General features: G+C 46.9%; 1 protein-coding gene across 2 annotated transcripts in view; it reads right to left on the bottom strand.

Annotated features, from left to right (window-relative positions):
* The window catches only part of itprid2 (ITPR interacting domain containing 2), a 56,149-nt gene that overhangs the window by 18,334 nt on the left and 16,395 nt on the right, over positions 1 to 21,420 (bottom strand). The window contains exons 1-9 of one of the 2 annotated variants that reach the window (XM_052522589.1): positions 15,907 to 16,046; positions 15,159 to 15,430; positions 14,841 to 14,883; positions 13,342 to 13,391; positions 12,617 to 12,670; positions 10,452 to 10,494; positions 10,214 to 10,312; positions 9,723 to 9,931; positions 2,943 to 3,604 (exon numbers count right to left, since the gene is read on the bottom strand). In XM_052522589.1, the coding sequence (XP_052378549.1) occupies positions 2,943 to 3,604; positions 9,723 to 9,931; positions 10,214 to 10,312; positions 10,452 to 10,494; positions 12,617 to 12,670; positions 13,342 to 13,391; positions 14,841 to 14,883; positions 15,159 to 15,363 (1,365 nt within the window). In that variant the 5' untranslated portion in view covers positions 15,364 to 15,430; positions 15,907 to 16,046. Of the gene's footprint in view, positions 1 to 2,942; positions 3,605 to 9,722; positions 9,932 to 10,213; positions 10,313 to 10,451; positions 10,495 to 12,616; positions 12,671 to 13,341; positions 13,392 to 14,840; positions 14,884 to 15,158; positions 15,431 to 15,906; positions 16,047 to 21,420 lie in introns of those variants that run through there. The other variant, XM_052522590.1, reaches the window with a different exon arrangement.

The raw sequence follows: 21,420 nt of genomic DNA on the forward strand, positions 1-21,420 counted from the left end.
ACAGAGCGACACACACACACAGAGCGACACACACACACAGCGACACACACACAGCGACACACACACAGCGACACACACACACACACACAGCGACACACACACACAGAGCGACACACACACACAGAGCGACACACACACACAGAGCGACACACACACACAGAGCGACACACACACACAGAGCGACACACACACACACACACAGAGCACACACACACACACACAGAGCGACACACACACACACACACAGAGCGACACACACACACAAACACACACACAGAGCGACACAAACACACAAACACACACACAGAGCGACACAAACACACAAACACACACACAGAGCGACACAAACACACACACACACACAGAGCGACACAAACACACACACACACACAGAGCGACACACACACACACAGAGCGACACAAACACACACAGAGCGACACACACACACACAGAGCGACACACACACACAAACACACACACAGAGCGACACAAACACACACACACACACAGAGCGACACAAACACACACACACACACACACACACAGAGCGACACAAACACACACACACACACACAGAGCGACACAAACACACACAGAGCGACACACACACACACAGAGCGACACACACACACACACAGCGACACACACACACACACACACAGAGCGACACACACACACACAGAGCGACACACACACACACACAGAGCGACACACACACACACACAGAGCGAGACACACACACACACAGAGCGAGACACACACACACACAGAGCGAGACACACACACACACAGAGCGACACACACACACACAGAGCGAGACACACACACACACAGAGCGAGACACACACACACACAGAGCGAGACACACACACACACAGAGCGACACACACACACACAGAGCGACACACACACACACACAGAGAGACACACACACACACAGAGCGAGACACACACACACAGAGCGAGACACACACACACACAGAGCGAGACACACACACACACAGAGCGAGACACACACACACACAGAGCGAGACACACACACACACAGAGCGAGACACACACACACACAGAGCGAGACACACACACACACAGAGCGAGACACACACACACACAGAGCGAGACACACACACACACAGAGCGAGACACACACACACACACAGAGCGAGACACACACACACACAGAGCGAGACACACACACACACACAGAGCGAGACACACACACACACACACAGAGAGACACACACACACACACAGAGAGAGACACACACACACACAGAGCGACACACACACACACACACACACACACACACACAGAGCGAGACACACACACACACAGAGCGAGACACACACACACACAGAGCGAGACACACACACACACAGAGCGAGACACACACACACACAGAGCGAGACAAACACACACAGAGCGAGACACACACACACACACAGAGCGAGACACACACACACAGAGCGAGACACACACACACAGAGCACACACACACACAGAGCGAGACACACACACACACAGAGCGAGACACACACACACACAGAGCGAGACACACACACACACAGAGCGAGACACACACACACACAGAGCGAGACACACACACACACAGAGCGAGACACACACACACACAGAGCGAGACACACACACACAGAGCGAGACACACACACACACAGAGCGAGACACACACACAGAGAGCGAGACACACACACACAGAGCGAGACACACACACAGAGCGAGACACACACACACAGAGCGAGACACACACACACACACACACACACACACACACACACACACACAGAGCAAGACACACTCACACACACACACAGAGCGAGACACACACACAGAGCAAGACACACACACAGAGCAAGACACACACACAGAGCAAGACACACACACAGAGCAAGACACACACACAGAGCAAGACACACACACAGAGCAAGACACACACAATCTATGGTGTGGTAAAACAAAGACCAATAAATACTACACTATAATTATTCGGATGAATAACATCAAGTCGCAGTGATATTAACAAAGTCCTATTTTAAACTTGAGAGCTATGCCTTTTTCCCCCCTCAGGACATTTCTACACAGACACACTTCTGATACATACACCCCCTCCAGTTACCGGAACTATAATAACCCTGTTCTGTAAGATCTGGAGAGGAGGGGAAACCTGCAGATCGAGCCACAATAACAACAGCCTCCAGGGTCGTCCATATGCTCTCTCTTACGATTCTAACTTATTTATAAGCTTAAGTTCGTGTCCTTCGCTTCCCTCACAATATCTGCTACGACAGCTAAAACCAGGATTGTGGGAAACACAATCAAGCGATGAAAGATAAGAAAATACAACTTTGTATTGAACTGAGGGCAGTACTACGATCAGAATTGAACTACCTGCTCAACCCGTAAGCAATCCCAAACAAAACAAACGTTGCATTGAACTGAGGGCAGTACTACGATCAGAATTGAACCCCCTGCTCAACCCGTAAGCAATCCCAAACAAAACAAACGTTGCATTGAACTGAGGGCAGTACTACGATCAGAATTGAACCCCCTGCTCAACCCGTAAGCAATCCCAAACAAAACAAACGTTGCATTGAACTGAGGGCAGTACTACGATCAGAATTGAACCCCCTGCTCAACCCGTAAGCAATCCCAAACAAAACAAACGTTGCATTGAACTGAGAGGGCAGTATAAAGAAGCTCAGCCAAGAATTGAACCCCCTCTCCTCAACTCTGTGTTTGTGCTGACTATTCTACCTCCATCTCAAACTGGGAAGAGAGTAATGCTAAGTCTAGAATTGAACCCCTCTGCCCAACCTTCTGTTTGCAGTCAAAACTCATACTGAACTGGAAAGGCAGGAGAACAGTACAAGTAAGCCAAGAATTGAACCCTGCCTCAAACCTTGTGTGTGAGTATAGCCCTACCTCTTCCATCTCAAAGGAGTCCTTGGTCTGTGTGCGGAGGTGGGCGATGTGAGGGTTGGGCAGCAGGCTGTAGTTAGGTTCTTTGTCTGGGGTTGATGTGATTGTTCGCTGGCCCTTCAGTTGAATGTCTTGGTGCTCTTTCTCCAAGTCAGCCTCGTTGGACAGGCTAAGGTCACCCTCCTGGGTCAATGCCTGGCCATCTCCATTCACTCCAGGGTGGTCTCCATTGACACTTAGGGTGGCCTCAGTGCTGCCTCCAGAGTGGCTCTCCTCAGTCACAGTGGCCAGAGATGGAGAGTCCTTCTTCCTAAAGGCCTTCTGCTTGAGCTCACCCTTATGGTCGGAGTCAGTTGTGACGGCGCTATCCCCTGTACCTGGACTCACATGGTCTGCCAGTTTCTCTGTCGTAGACAGGGATGTGATGGTAGGAGCACCCCCCTCCCCCAACCCACCCAGCAGGTTGTGTTTAGTGATTGTCTTCTTCAGGATCTTGGCTGCGTTCAGGGCTGAGTTGTTCCTCCTCAGAGGAGAAGGAGGGACGATGGTGAGCGGTTCCCCATCCAGGCTGCAGATCTTCTGGACAGGCTGGCCGGAAACCTGGGAGTAGAGATGGAAGAACTCGTTGGCCACCGTGGTCAGGACCTCGATCTGACGGAAACGACCTTTGGGGGGGAAGAGAGGAAACTAGAATTAAAATACAAGCTTTGGGGAAAGAATAAGACTTAATCAACTTGATAAAGAGAGGAAACTAATAGAAACAAGCTAGGTGGTCCCCAGAAGGCCTGGGAATATGTCCCCTCTTACAGCAGCAGATTCAGCCCTCATCATGGGTGTAGTTAGTTTGGAGGATGGAAGACAAAGCTGCATCCTGACGTTAATACCAGCCCCATGGGCACAGATAGGCATAGCCTGTCACAGGGCAACCAAAGCTCCCTTGAACCATCATTGCAATGACATCGAAGAGAACAAACCTTCCCACATTTAGTGCGTCATAAACAACATGATAACGCAATAGTCCGAGTGACTAAGTACGCCCGTCACCATGATATCTATCCCCACCACATGCATGTAAGCGACTAACATACTTCTGCAAGTAAGTAACCAACACTTCCTCTGGCCATTATCTCTCTGAGCGCAGAACACAGTCTCTTCCTGATTCCTGACCACGGCTGACTCCACAGAAGAAAACAGAAGTAGGAAGTGAAATTTCACAAAGCCTTTATATTTATTATGAGAGCACCATCCCTTTTAGCTGCTCACAGCCAGAACCCCAGGGACGTTCTCAGGGAGAGAAAACAGGACTTACATAAGAAAAATCAACATGACATTGAAGAGAAGAGGGCTGTTCCAGGACTTTGAGCTGCTAACTACAGTACATGTTGGAACATCACTGAGACAGACAGCAGCATGAGAATTCTACATTCCAAGGTCTGAACCTTCTGAGGATGCTCACTGATCTATCATCCTTAGAACCCTTAGAAGTTGTGACTTGTAAATCCCTGCAGAGCTGCCTGTGCTGTAAGTCAAGTCAGTCCACTGTTCTGAAACAGAAGCAGCAGGGCCTCCAGTTAGTGGGGCTGCTGCAGCGCAACAACAACTTAATAGGTAGACCACAAAAACTCCTCACATTAACTTAACGGAGGGGTGAAACTTCAAAAGGGATTGAAAAGACAGTTACTCATCCCCCCTTTTAAAATCTAATCTAGACCAGATGAAGATGAAACTGACTCGAGAGCTACTGCAACAACAGCGCTTACTGGGCCTCGGTCCAACAGTTTAAAAACAACAAGAGAGTGCTGTTACAAGGCTGAGGCCTCTCTCTCTGTCCCCTTCCTGTTCCTCTCTGGCTGACCAGCCAGGGTGCAGAGTGGCTACTTTGTCCCCGACTCAGATCACACACACAGCTCGGGCTCTGACAGCAGGAGTTATGCCAATATGGGTCTATAAAGAGTAAAGCGGACGGTGCATGGTGCTGTGTGCTCTGGCAGAGTGAACAGACCCAGGACCAATGTGTGTGAGGCCCGATGTGAGCAGAGTACAGAGAAGAATCAGGTCCTCCACTCCATCTCTTTTTGGGGGTGTCCTAAATGGCACCCTATATAGTGCACTACTTTTGACCAGGTCCCACAGAGAGGGCTCTGGTCGAAAGTAGCGCACTATATAGGGAATAGGGTGCCATTTGTGAGGTAGACCCTGTCTCTCTCTCTGCCACTCTGGTCACCACATTGTTTTCCCAATAGAAGACAAAGGCTTCCTTGTGCTGCGGCACTGTTCACCCAGCTGCACTGGAATGGGCCCTCACTCTCACCAGCCCAGCTTCCAGCCCAGGCCCCCAGATCTACATGCTCGTTTGGCAGACAGAAGCTAAATCTGCCAAGAGGAAGAGAAGAACAAGAAACCTACCCACAATGCAATGGCTTGGTGGGAACAGAACCAATTGACTGATGGTGTGCCATTGATTATTACACCACCTACAAAGATACCAGACTACCCCTACATGTAACTGGGGCTGGGAATTACCAGGGACCTCACCATACCATATTATCACCATACGTAGGTGCCGATATGATGTGTTGCTTTTCTCCATTCAATACGTATTGCGATTTGATACGATTTGATGTTCCAAACATATTGCTCACTATATGTCTGAGAAAATGAGTTTTGATCAGTCATGGAAATAAGTGCTAAAAACATCTTGGCTCAATATTTAAAAATAAATGAAGAACAAGCTGTAGGGAGAAATATTCTGGAGCAGGTACTGCCAACTAGCGCTAGCTAATGCTACATAGAATTATTATTTTTTAAATTGCAAATCGATACTTGGAGTCAAAGTATTGATATAATACCATCACTACATCCCAACAATTCATTCCAACCATAACCCAGTCAAACACCATCAACATCCCCACCACACCACCGTACCATCACCCAGTCAAACACCATCAACATCCCCACCACACCACCGTACCATCACCCAGTCAAACACCATCAACATCCCCACCACACCATAACCCAGTCAAACACCATCAACATCCCCACCACACCACCGTACCATCACCCAGTCAAACACCATCAACATCCCCACCACACCACCGTACCATCACCCAGTCAAACACCATCAACATCCCCACCACACCACCGTACCATCACCCAGTCAAACACCATCAACATCCCCACCACACCACCGTACCATCACCCAGTCAAACACCATCAACATCCCCACCACACCACCGTACCATCACCCAGTCAAACACCATCAACATCCCCACCACACCATAACCCAGTCAAACACCATCAACATCCCCACCACACCACCGTACCGTCACCCAGTCAAACACCATCAACATCCCCACCACACCACCGTACCATCACCCAGTCAAACACCATCAACATCCCCACCACACCACCGTACCATCACCCAGTCAAACACCATCAACATCCCCACCACACCATCACCCAGTCAAACACCATCAACATCCCCACCACACCACCGTACCGTCACCCAGTCAAACACCATCAACATCCCCACCACACCACCGTACCATCACCCAGTCAAACACCATCAACATCCCCACCACACCACCGTACCATCACCCAGTCAAACACCATCAACATCCCCATCACACCACCGTACCATCACCCAGTCAAACACCATCAACATCCCCACCACACCACCGTACCATCACCCAGTCAAACACCATCAACATCCCCATCACACCACCGTACCATCACCCAGTCAAACACCATCAACATCCCCATCACACCACCGTACCATCACCCAGTCAAACACCATCAACATCCCCACCACACCACCGTACCATCACCCAGTCAAACACCATCAACATCCCCACCACACCACCGTACCATCACCCAGTCAAACACCATCAACATCCCCACCACACCACCGTACCATCACCCAGTCAAACACCATCAACATCCCCACCACACCACCGTACCATCACCCAGTCAAACACCATCAACATCCCCACCACACCACCCAGTCAAACACCATCAACATCCCCACCACACCACCAGTCACCCAGTCAAACACCATCAACATCCCCACCACACCACCGTACCATCACCCAGTCAAACACTACCAACATCCCCACCACACCACCGTACCATCACCCAGTCAAACACCATCAACATCCCCATCACACCACCGTACCATCACCCAGTCAAACACCATCAACATCCCCACCACACCACCGTACCATCACCCAGTCAAACACCATCAACATCCCCATCACACCACCATACCATCACCCAGTCAAACACCATCAACATCCCCACCACACCACCGTACCATCACCCAGTCAAACACCATCAACATCCCCACCACACCACCGTACCATCACCCAGTCAAACACCATCAACATCCCCACCACACCACCGTACCATCACCCAGTCAAACACCATCAACATCCCCACCACACCACCCACCATCACCCAGTCAAACACCATCAACATCCCCATCACACCACCGTACCATCACCCAGTCAAACACCATCAACATCCCCACCACACCACCGTACCATCACCCAGTCAAACACCATCAACATCCCCACCACACCACCGTACCATCACCCAGTCAAACACCATCAACATCCCCATCACACCACCGTACCATCACCCAGTCAAACACCATCAACATCCCCACCACACCACCGTACCATCACCCAGTCAAACACCATCAACATCCCCACCACACCACCGTACCATCACCCAGTCAAACACCATCAACATCCCCACCACACCACCGTACCATCACCCAGTCAAACACCATCAACATCCCCATCACACCAACCATCACCCAGTCAAACACCATCAACATCCCCATCACACCACCGTACCATCACCCAGTCAAACACCATCAACATCCCCACCACACCACCGTACCATCACCCAGTCAAACACCATCAACATCCCCATCACACCACCGTACCATCACCCAGTCAAACACCATCAACATCCCCACCACACCACCGTACCATCACCCAGTCAAACACCATCAACATCCCCATCACACCACCGTACCATCACCCAGTCAAACACCATCAACATCCCCATCACACCACCGTACCATCACCCAGTCAAACACCATCAACATCCCCACCACACCACCGTACCATCACCCAGTCAAACACCATCAACATCCCCATCACACCACCGTACCATCACCCAGTCAAACACCATCAACATCCCCACCACACCACCGTACCATCACCCAGTCAAACACCATCAACATCCCCACCACACCACCGTACCATCACCCAGTCAAACACCATCAACATCCCCATCACACCACCGTACCATCACCCAGTCAAACACCATCAACATCCCCACCACACCACCGTACCATCACCCAGTCAAACACCATCAACATCCCCACCACACCACCGTACCATCACCCAGTCAAACACCATCAACATCCCCATCACACCACCGTACCATCACCCAGTCAAACACCATCAACATCCCCATCACACCACCGTACCATCACCCAGTCAAACACCATCAACATCCCCATCACACCACCACACCATAACCCAGTCAAACACCATCAACATCCCCACCACACCACCGTACCATCACCCAGTCAAACACCATCAACATCCCCACCACACCACCGTACCATCACCCAGTCAAACACTACCAACATCCCCACCACACCACCGTACCATCACCCAGTCAAACACCATCAACATCCCCACCACACCATAACCCAGTCAAACACTATCAACATCCCCACCACACCATAACCCAGTCAAACACCATCAACATCCCCATCACACCACCGTACCATCACCCAGTCAAACACCATCAACATCCCCACCACACCACCGTACCATCACCCAGTCAAACACTACCAACATCCCCACCACACCACCGTACCATCACCCAGTCAAACACCATCAACATCCCCACCACACCACCGTACCATCACCCAGTCAAACACTACCAACATCCCCACCACACCACAATTACCATCACCCAGTCAAACACCATCAACATCCCCACCACACCATAACCCAGTCAAACACCATCAACATCCCCACCACACCACCGTACCATCACCCAGTCAAACACCATCAACATCCCCACCACACCACCATCACCCAGTCAAACACCATCAACATCCCCACCACACCATAACCCAGTCAAACACTATCAACATCCCCACCACACCATAACCCAGTCAAACACCATCAACATCCCCACCACACCATACAGTCAAACACCATCAACATCCCCACCACACCACCGTACCATCACCCAGTCAAACACCATCAACATCCCCACCACACCACCATCACCCAGTCAAACACCATCAACATCCCCACCACACCACCGTACCATCACCCAGTCAAACACCATCAACATCCCCACCACACCACCATCACCCAGTCAAACACCATCAACATCCCCACCACACCACCATCACCCAGTCAAACACCATCAACATCCCCACCACACCACCGTACCATCACCCAGTCAAACACTACCAACATCCCCACCACACCACCGTACCATCACCCCGCTGCTCCGCACCCAGCTGACACTTTCTATCCATATTCCTTCATCACTACCCGTTTGTCTGCATGTACGTAGGTTGTACATTGTTGTCTGTCTGGACCATTTTATAGCAGTGAACAGTAACATGAGCAGTGTTTTCACAGCTCAAAGAAAGCTAGAGAAATAGACAGAGAGCGAGGAAGACACACAAAGCAAAAGCTGGAGACAAAGTATGAGAAAAAAGCAAGTTAAAGCTGGTACTTGTCAGGGCATAGTTGGGGTTCTCCATCTCCATGCGTTGCAGCTGTGCTCCCAGATAGACCTTGATGTCGATGCCCTTAGCTCCGGAGGAGCCGTTGAAGAAGCGCGGGGGGATCTTAGAGGCGATGTCCGGCTCCTCCCGGCCGAACCCCAGGTTATACAGGATCTCTTCTGGATCTTCTTCATAGAGGTCCAACAACTCAGACACACTGGACAGAACACACAAACCATGTATTACAGGACTCTATGAAAGTGTTTATAACAGCACTCTACAGCAAATGATGTAGCTAGTGAGGTTAAGTCAAATGAAAAACCTGAGCTTTAACAGAGTACATCTGGCTAAAATCAGACCTAATATTGTATTAAACTGTATCTATTATATGTCTGCTTTTCGGTTTTTCTTGAGACCTGAACTGAAATGTCCCAGTTACAGGGATTGTCATCCCCAAACCACAGCTCTTGGCTCAGGGCCTGTCTATTTGTCTGCTCACCTGGACACAGTGGTGCTGCTCTTCCCTGATCCTGTTGAGTTCATACTCCTGCCTTTCTGCCGGAACTGGCTCCTCTTGTCCTTCGCAGGCATTCCATAGCTGAAGAGCAAAGTGGGCATGCAGTGATCAGTACACGAGTCACACCACAGGCAGTAAGACTGAACTGAGGGTGGTGAGAACTGAGGGGGGGGTGAGGAGTGGCCAATAGCATAAAGGGGGGTCTCACAGTCTCACTTACCAGGGTGTCTCTGCTTTGGCACTGTTGGGCTGAAGGTGGTTGGCTGCAGGGAGGTTAAAGAGAGAGGGAGGGAGAAGGAAAGAGGGGGAAGAGAGAGTGGGGGAAGGAGGGAGGGAGGGAGAGAGAGGAAGATAGAGTTGAATACAGGAGCTTTGTATGCTGCTGTGTGCTTTGGTCAACTAACTATATACAGTTATTGCTGATTCCTGAATTTCTCTTCAAAGTCCATCTGTCGAAATCTAACGTTATACACTGTCAAAAAACATATACAAGCAACAATAAATGTCTACCTTTGTAAAGACATATATATATATTGATTTTTACAAGAAACCACATCTAACATGCCTTCTCTTCCACGTATGATATAAGGGAAAGAGGCCAGAGTAAAAATGACAATCCCCAGAAAATTACAAAAGCCTCAGCTCTGAGACAGCAAGGAACATGACGACAGAATTATGGCTTGAGTACAGTAGAGACAGAGAGAAAGTGCTCCTCAAGTATGGACTGGCCTCATCTGTCAGAAGATAATCCTTCTCTCAGTCTGAAGGCCTCTTCCAGGTTGTCTTAGTGACATAAAGAATGCAAACTGATGACTGTGGGCAATCCTCAGAAGTCAGAGCTGGGTTCAAACTATTCTAAATCATTTTAAATACTTTATCTGTGCATGGTTGAGTTTGCTTGGCTTGATGGACCAATAGAATCGTCCCCACAACTGTAAACCCTGCCTATATGGCACTTCGGGCAGGCTAGAACAAACACTGAAAGTATTTAAAAGATTTCTAATAGTGCTTGTGCCTGGGTCTGGTGAAGACAGAGACAGGAGAGTACACGTTGTCTGTCAGTTGCCTGAAACTGAACAAACTCAAAAATCAGCCTAACTGGTTCTTCAGCCTCAAAGAGCTCGATTAACATCAAAGCATGCTTTTCCATTGAATGACTATTGTTGTGCCTGTTAACAGTAAGTTGTTGCTACTCACTGATGGAGTGGATTGGAGCCAGAAGGGCCCTCATACAGGTGCCTGTTGAGACTTGTAGCATGACATGGTCACAATGGAAGACGGATCTCAGGTATGACTAGGTCCCTTTCCTTTGCTTCACTCTATTTGTATGTCCCAAATGGCAACCTATTCCCTATTTAGAGCACTACTTTTGACCAGAGCCCTATATAGGGAATAGGGTGCCATTTGGGCCACAACCAGAGACTAAGCAGGTCAGAGCAGACCATAACAGGAGCCAACCCCAGCACGACACACTAACTACCTCCCACCGTCTCTGGTCTGCACAAACACAATAGTAATGTGTGGAGTGCAACCATGCGGGCAAGTACAAAATCTGACTGACCCCATCTCTCAGAGACGAACAACAAACGGTAGCAAATTAGGGAGCATACATCAGTACAGCTGTTTCAATGGAAGAATGAGACATTAAAAGCACAAACTCATCTGGCACTCCAGGCGCCTAAAGCAAACACTAAAAGTATGAAGGTCTGCAAGTGACAACAGGACACTGCTCTATACACGGTAAGCCTACAACTATGTGACTTGGGGGAGTAGAAAATAGCTGTATAGCAGGCCCAGAGGACATAAAAGCTCATGTATGTTCCTATTTAGGTCCGAGGAGACAGTTTAAACTGAGATAGATCCACTCTTTAATTATTTATCCTCCTCTACTCCTCCACCAACAGGCAGGTCACCCAGAGGGTGAAATGAGAGCTAGATATGCTATCTGATCACATTGCTCTGCTCTCCTTTCCTTTTGACTGGGAAAGTGTGTCCTTGAGTCCACATGTGCACGTCCGCTCATAAAGAGCAGTAACAGCAGGGAATACTCCCAAGGTCCTATTGCAGCTTTAGTAAAAACTAAAGAGGCAAATCACTTCAACAACAAGAAGCTTCCAGTTCAAAATGGTTTGGACACAGATTTCTAGGCCGTGTCTCAAATGGCACCCTATTGCCTATTAAGAGCACTACTTTTGACCAGGACCCAGCCAGAAGTGCACTATAATATATAGGGAGCAGGGTGTCATTTGGGATTCAGCTCTAGTCTCTCTCAAAACAGCTCAAAGCATCGTAAAACTGCCGTAGCAGCAGTGTGATGCTAGGTCGTATTGCTCTAGTGACAGAGAGACACACGCACAGAGAGAGACACAGAGAGAGGTTACCCACCCTCAGCTCCCAGAGACAAGTCATCTTCAAAGCTGCATCCATTCTTCATCACTCCTGTGAAGTACAGAAGATCTTTCATTAAGCCCTCAAACAGCACTTAACCTACAATAGACTAAATAACCATTCACATAAAAATGTCTGCACGTGCCTGTAAAACACAATGGACATGGTTAACTGAATACATTTTAAACAGAGTAGCTGTAGTAGTACTACAGACAGACACTTCAAACCACGACAAATATTTACGCTTGGTTAGGAGGAATATTTACCGTGGCTGGTTGGTAAGTGTTACCTACTGTAGATAGCACCAGCTGCACATGTAGGTTCACATTAACCAGAAGACTAAAGCAAATGCAGGGAATCCAAATGTTATTCCTTTCAGTTTAGGATACTCACATCGTGCCTGGCTCTGTTTCTTACTTCGGTTTAGAAGGACAATAAGATGACCTGAGCGACAGAGTTTGAGAAAGCTACCAACTGGTAACTGGTGTGTGGGTGGATGTGTAAAGCAGCTGGTTACAGAACACTCCAAAGTTCACTAGGGCTGCAAGGTGTGGTGAGAAAGTGAGTTGCAGAATACTCCACAAACACCCCCTTGACCCACACACACACACACACACACACAAACACACCATCTGCACAGATACACTAACACACATTCTCTTTTTCCATTGGAGAGTTAGTTGTATAGCATATGACTGGTGTTGTAGGAGAGGGAAATTCACCCTTGGACTGCGTGTTGCTCTGCTCATCCAAAGACGCCCCAAGAGGAGTCCTGTGAAGAGACACACTGTTAGAGACACCAGTGTCTACAACACAGAGACACACACTGTTAGAGACACCAGTGTCTACAACACAGAGACATATACAAACACTACAACTGTTTCTTACTATTAGTCATACCATACATTATATTGTATAGTATAACTATTAGTTATACTATACATCCACAGATACAGTAGTCTTACATCCACAGTAGTACTAGACAGTGACTGTCATGTTACCAGTCACAGAACAGTAACAGAGCCTCCAGTCTCCACTGTTCGTGTACAGGAAGGCCTGGATAAAACTAAGTCAATTCTGGCTGAGGATTGTGAGGAAAAACAGCAAGTCAAACACAAGGCTCTAAGTCTAAGGGCTAAAGATAACAACGTGGCACAACATCCCTAACACTACGCCGTGACGCTCCTAGCTCACCTCTACATCAACAGATCAAACAACTTCATATGGTCACTGTCCCAGCAGGTCTATAGGCTTTCTGATGTCCTGCTGTACTCTGATGGAACTATACTTCTATACTGAGTGAGTCAGACCAAGTTAAGTTGATATGCTTTCTGCTCATGTAACATCTAGGACTGGGACAATAACAGCATTGCAATATTTTTTCCAAGGCAAAACTGAAAACAAAAAGCAGAGCTAACTATTTGGTCCTTTAAAAACCTGCTGTATGTAAAATGTTGTGTTCTATATCTTTGAAAATAAATACATGCCTCTGGGTGACAACATGTTTCCAACATTAGGGTTTTCTTAAAGAAATGTTTTGTTTCCTTGCCATGATACTAATGAGTATGACGATGCTGGCATGGCCCCGGCACTAGTAACATCTAGGTTAACAACATGGAACACCTGGCTGAAGGCCTATACCAGCACCAGTCATATGACATGAACATTTCATAAAGAGACATTGACATTGTGGAAACGCTCATGATCAACATCATGCGACTTTCTGTTTGCTCCTTCTCTTAAGAAGGAGGGGGGTTACCATCTAGAATTTGACTCAATAACCAGATTATAAGTTCCATGGTAATGTTTGTTGAATCAACTTCAGGCAGTAGAACAAGACCAGACCAGTTGCTGATAACATAGGCCCTGGGCTAACGGAAAAACTTCCCAAAGGCATAGATAGCAGCATAAAGCAAATATAACATGTCTGACAAAGTGAGAGCTGGACCACAGCAGCTTCCAGATACAAGGAAACACAATACATGGTTGCTATGCTGCTCTTTCTCTGTCATTATTAAGGGCTTTACCAGGGCACTGTCTTGTGTTCATTAGACATCAAACTGAAAAAATCCAATTGAAACAAAGAGGGGCTACTGGTCCAATAAGAAACACTAATTTTCGCTTTCTGTTGCACAACGGTTTACAACGATGTCCATTGTGTGCCCTAATGTCAATTTACATGTCAATGTAGAGGTTTCATTATGACACAACATTACTATACCTGCAGTCCTTGAGCCAGCTTGCAATCTTGTTAGGGAAGCGCCCTGAGAGAAGAAAACATGTACAATTCCTATATAACATCATACTGCCTGGAACAATTCTACAATGTCCATAACAACTGGATTCAAACATCTAAATAAACAGTTTGCCATTGGAGGATTTCATTCCTTTTTGGGCTAGTTACTAATAGAGCAATACGACCTTAAAGTTGGGTTTATTGTTTAATCATGACTTCCATGCTGCTATATATCAAGCCGTCAAAAACACAAACCAGAATTATTTCTGTCTGCTGCTCCCTCTGTAGCTCTTCCCAACATACCTGGCTCGTCGGCCGGGGCCGTCGTCTCCATGGTGGGCTCCGGGGACACCATCTCCTCGCTGCAACCCTCCTGATCCTGGGTGTCCTGACTCTCAGAGGGGCCCTGCCAGGAGTCTCTGCTCTGGGCCCAGGCCATCCTCTTCATGGTCGCTGCCTTCCATGGGTGATCCCTGCTGGGGCTCGCAGAAGTCTCACACTGCTCCATGGTCCTCTCCTGGATCCACTCTTCCTCTTCTCCACAGGCTGTGTTGCTACAGCGAGGGGCAAGTCACCTGCAGTAGAGAGGAGGGAGGGGGAGTCATGAGACTAAATGGAAGCCAAGCCTCCTCTTTAGTAATTTATGACTACTTTATTACAGAGTTTAGTACAGCTCTCTAAATATGCTAGGTTACATCACACCACACTGGAAGGACACACACACACGGGCACGAAAGCTCTGCAAACCTGGCAAGGCCTGTAATAGATCAAACTGCATGATAACCATGTATGCTAACAGAACAGCCACAGCATGGAATGACAGTAACATTGAGCTGGAAACAAGCAAATGTCCAATAATCCAATAACAAAATTGACTTAGGAAAATAGGTTATTATACAAACAATGAAAAACAAGACTACACTATTTGTTTCTTTCCATAACTTCGATGGCTAAACGAATTAAGAGCAGAACACCAAATTAATACATGTGATAACCTCTGCAAGAAGCAAAACAACAAAACAGTCCGCATGAAATGAGACACTAATAATACCTGGTGGGTATTCCTCCTTCCTCCAGAACTAGTATCCTAAGAATCCTAAGAATTATTCCAAAGCAGTCTGAAATGTCACTTTAAAGTACTGCCTTCCCAGCCAGGCAGAGATATGGGACAGAGGGCAGGCAGTAAGGATGGATGAGTACAGAGGAGCCAATGAGAGCTAGAAGTTCAACTGACAACAACTGGAGCAGGAAATGTCTGTTTAGTTAAAAGATTACGAGTTGTTTCCTGTTGTGGATCAGCTCTTTTCTGAAGGGAGGGATAAATGGATAGACCGATGGAGTTCTCACTGGAGTGTAGAAGCCAAACCCCAAAGGACAAATGAAGGAGGCTATTATTAGGTTACTTCTATTTCCAGAGTAATCATCTGAATTAAGGAATGTGACTAAACAACACAGACGATCACTCTGCTTTCCAAACAAACCGATGGCAGTGATGGCTAGCAATAGATGTGTGGGAATATAAAAAGTGGTCAGTACAAAAACAAATAGGCTTTCCTCTTTCAATGAAGTACAGTGAGACATCTTGATGACAGGTGTCGATCAACTTAAAACACAGGGTTTTCTGATGTCAAATACAGTATCTGACAATCCAGTCCCATCCTCCTCCTCTCTTGCACAATAATTTGAATTCAAATCAAAATGTATTGGTCACATAGACATTGTTAGTAGATGTTAATGCGAGTGTAGCGAAATGCTTGTGCTTCCAGTTCCGACCGTGCAGCAATTTCTAACATGTAATCTAACAATTTCACAACAACTACCTTATACACAGAAGTGTAAAGGAATGAATAAGAATATGTACATATAAATATGTATGTAAACTTCAGTTGAAATCTGAAGTTTACATACACTTAGGTTGGAGTAATTAAAACTTGTTTTTTAACCATTCCACAAATGTCTTGTTAACAAACTATAGTTTTGGCAAGTTGGATAGGACCTCTACTTTGTGCATGACATGTAATTTTTCCAACAATTGTTTACAGAGATTATTTCACTGTATCACAATTCCAGTGAATCAAAAGTTTACATACACTAAGTTGACTGTGCCTTTAAATTAAACAGCTTGGAAAATTCCAGGAAATGATGTCATGATAGCTTCTGATAGGCTAATTGACATCATTTGAGTCAATTGGAGGTGTACCTGTGGATGTATTTCAAGGCCGACCTTCAAACTCAGTGCCTCTTTGCTTGACATCATGGGAAAATCAAGCAATCAGCCAAGATCTCAGAGGAAAAAAATATTGTAGACATCCACAAGTCTGGTTGATATTTGGGAGCAATTTCCAAACGGCTGAAGGTACCACGTTCATCTGTACAAACAATAGTACACGGGACCACGCAGCCATCATACCGCTCAAGAAGGAGACGCGTTCTGTCTCCTAGAGATGAACGTACTTTGGTGCGAAAAGTGCAAATCAATCCCAGAACAACAGCAAAGGACCTTGTGAAGATGCTGGAGGAAACCGGAACAAAGGTATCTAGATCCACAGTAAAACGAGTCCTATATCGACATAACCTGAAAGGCTCCTTAGCAAGGAAGAAGCCACTGCTCCAAAACCGCCATAAAAAAGCCAGACTACGGTTTGCAACTGCACATGGGGACAAAGATCATACTTTTTGGAGAAATGTCCTCTGGTCTGATAAAACAAAAATATAACTGTTTGGCCATAATGAGCATTGTTAAATTTGGAGGGAAAAAAAGGGAAGGCTTGCAAGCCGAAGAACAACATCCCAACCGTGAAGCACGAGGATGGCAGCATCATGTTGTGCTGTTTTTAAAAACTGAGTTTAAATGTATTTGGTTAAGGTGTATGTAAATTTCCGACTTCAACTGTACACTGTACATATGAGATGAGTAATGTAGAGAATGTAAATATTATATTAAGTGCCATTGTTTAAATTGACTAGTTATACATTTATTACATCCTATTTTTTATTATTAAAGTGGCAGAGATTTCAGTCAGTATGTTGGCAGCAGCCACTCAATGTTAGTGATGGCTGTTTAACAGTCTGATGGCCTTGAGATAGAAGCTGTTATTCAGTCTCTCGGTCCCAGCCTTCTGGATGATAGCGGGGTGAACAGGCAGTGGCTCAGGTGGTTGTTGTCCTTGATGATCTTTTGGGCCTTCCTGTAACATTGGGTCTTCAACAGTGCTGTAGGTGTCCTGGAGGGCAGGTAGTTTGCACCCGGTGACCCTCTGGAGAGCCTTACGGTTGTGGGTGGAGCAGTTGCCATACCAGGCAGTGATACACCCCGACAGGATGCTCTCGATTGTGCATCTGTAAAAGTTGAGTGTTTTCGGTGACAAGTCTAATTTCTTCAGCCTCCTGAGGTTGAAGAGGCGCTGTTGCGCCTTCACCACACTGTCTGTGTGGGTCGACCATTTCAGTTTGTTCGTGATATGTACGCCGAGGAACTTTAAAAAACTTCCCACCTTCTCCACTGTCCTGTCGATGTGGATAGGGTGCTCCCTCTGCTGTTTCCTGAAGTCCACAATCATCTCCTTTGTTGACGTTGAGTGTGAGGTTATTTTCCTGATGACACCCTCCGGGGGCCCTGACCTCCTCCCTGTAGGCCGTCTCGTCGTTGTTGATAATCCAGCCTACCATTGTAGTGTCGTCTGCAAAATTGATGATTGAGTTGGAGGCGTGCATGGCCATGCAGTCATGGGTGAACAGGGAGTACAGGAGAGGGCTGAGAACGCACCCTCTAGCACAATATTTTTTGCTGATTTATTTAACTAGGCAAGTCAGTTAAGGTACATGGGCAGCTGTGAACAGGTTTTATTCTCTAGGCTTTTAACCGTTTTCCAGAACATCTTGGGGTTAGACCCGCAGAGAGAAAACTGCTCCTTGAAGTAATCAACTTTGGCCTTCCAGATAGCTTGAGTGCATTTATTTCTCATTTGCCTAGACCAGAGCCAGTCTGCCTGAGTATGCATGTGCTGAGCCTTTCGCCAAATGGAATTATTGAGGTGGAGTAACTCTGCAAGATCACGGTCGAAGCAGGGGCTGAACCAGTTTTTAATGATCTTTTTCTTTATGGGGCATGTTTGTTAAAAATACCACTGAAAATATCAAAAAAGAAGGGCCAAGCGTCTTCGACAGAAGGGATCAAGCTGATTCTATACCATTTTACAGAGGCCAGTTCGTGAAGGAATGCTTGCTCATTCAAGGTTTTTTAGCAAACGTCTATGACAAATCAGGACAGGTCATTTCACTGAGCAGCCATTACGAACACAGGCTGTAAAACAGGATAACATCAAGAAGAGTATCCTTTTCTGGGTGTTTGCAGTCATACCTTGTGGGATTGGTAATAATATGATAAAGATTTAGGGAGTCCCATTGCTTTAGGACTTGGTCAGGTGGTTTAAACATGTCCCAGTTTAGGTCACCTTGCAGGACCAATTCAGACTTAGTGTAAGGGGCCAGGAGAGAGCTTAGGGCAGGTACAGGCCGGTGTTGATGGAGGACGATAGCACCCAGCAACAGTCAACTAAGAGCTATTTGAAAGTTTAATACTTAAAACCAGCAAATCTAATTGTTTGGGGACAACCTTGGCGGGGACAGCCTTGGTGGAGACAACAGCGCACTGAAGGTGATCCTTGGTAAAGATTGCCACTCGCCCACCTCTGGAAGATTTGTCTTGCCCGAGAAATGGTTATTACCAGAAAGGTTAACATCAGTATTCAAAACATTCTTCCTTGACCACGTCTCAGTAAAGACCAACAACATCTGGATTGGAGCTGTGAACCCACACTTTAAAATTGATCCATTTTAGGTCAGAAGCTTCTAGTGTTAACGTGCAGAAAACCCAGGCATTTACGAGAGCAGAAATCAGTGAAGCAGATTTCAGAGCACAAGTCAGAATGGGGCTAGCAACAGTAGATGGGCCAGGGTGTACATGCACATTTCCAGATATCATCAACAGTAATACAATCAAGGCACTCATAAGACAGGGAGAGCTCTGCAGTGATAATGTATGTCATCTCATCTAAATGTGCCTCAGATGGCAACAAGATCATATTGTACAGCAATTTCATCAGGCTCAAAGTCGGCAAAGGTGGTTAGAATAGGATGGGAAGACAAAGTCAGCGTAACCAATACTGTCGGAATCGAGTGTGGGAACAAACAGTCTATCCCACGGTTGGGTAAAGAAAAATCATAGTCAACAAAGCATGCAGGAGTCGTGAGGCAAATAGCAAAACTCACAATACATTTTTTAAATATATAACGACTTGGGGCTAGCCATTGTAAGTTAAGAGTCACTCGCCCCAACAGTGCCTGTGTGCTGGAGGCAAGCGAAAGCTCGGGGGGGGGAGTAGAGACAACCAGGGCAGATGGTGAACAGCTCGCCAGGTGGAATCCAAGCAGGAGGGCAGCAGGCAACGGAGGTGTCACATCCACTTGGGGGAAGCTTTTACTTCAGGAGGAGGTATCTCCCCTTATTAGTCCATGTTCCCAAGCAAAACATCCCAATCAATCATACCACAGGCTCGACACTGAATCAATTATAGTGAAATTCTAGACATAGCCTTCAACATTGGTTGGCGACTTGGCAGTATACGGGCGGCAGTTAGCCTAGCGGTTAAGAGCGGTGGGCCAGTAAACGAAAGGTTGCTGGTTAAAATCCCTGCGCAGACAGAAAAATCTGTCGATGTGTCCTTGAGCAAGGCACCGAACCCTAAAAGACTCAAATGTAAATGTAATGATATACAAAGCAACAGTTTCCAGTCCATCTTTGAAATGGAGGGAATGGGATATTCTTCAACTGTAACCACAACCCCCAGCCTTCCTCTCTCCACTCCATTTTAGACCTGTGGAAAAACATCCACTTTACTAAACAATCATGTCTGTACAAGGCTACATAAATGGGTACAGGTTGGGGGAGACAGATTGGGGAACCTCCCCTTTATCTAAATAACTGCCTCCCAACTCAGTGAGGGCAAAGGCCTTCTCCTTCCACTGCCTATGAGAGATTGAGAGAGATATGGGAGAGAGAGAGGAGAGACTCGACAACAGACAGATCAGTCAGCCCAACTGTGTGCTGCACATGACAAAGCCATCTTCCCTCATAACTCTTCCACCTCTCATCATTTCTCTTTCTTAGGGTATTCTCTTCAGTGGGACAGGAAGAACAGGTGTATGTGTGTGTGAGCGTGAGGGAGCGAGATGGACAGGTAACCACTGTCTGTCAGTGCCATGACTGATGTGCTTCTCCTCTGGCTTGCTACACTACTCGACAACAGTACAGCTGTGGATGGCATAAGGCCTACCTTGCTACCTTCTGTTCTGAACAAATCAGTTCTACACATGGACAATCAGTTACAGAGAACCAGGCGAGCAGCATTCATTCATTGTGCTTCATGAAGAGAGATCCTGATTTTTGGCCTAAGAGGCAGTGCCTACATCCCAAATGGCACCTTATTCCCTATATAGTGCACTTATTTTGACCATGGCCCTATAGTGTACTATATAGGGAACAGGGGGCCATTTGGTACGTACC

Source organism: Oncorhynchus keta, chromosome 7, assembly GCF_023373465.1.
Source record: "Oncorhynchus keta strain PuntledgeMale-10-30-2019 chromosome 7, Oket_V2, whole genome shotgun sequence".
Lineage (NCBI taxonomy): Eukaryota > Metazoa > Chordata > Actinopteri > Salmoniformes > Salmonidae > Oncorhynchus > Oncorhynchus keta.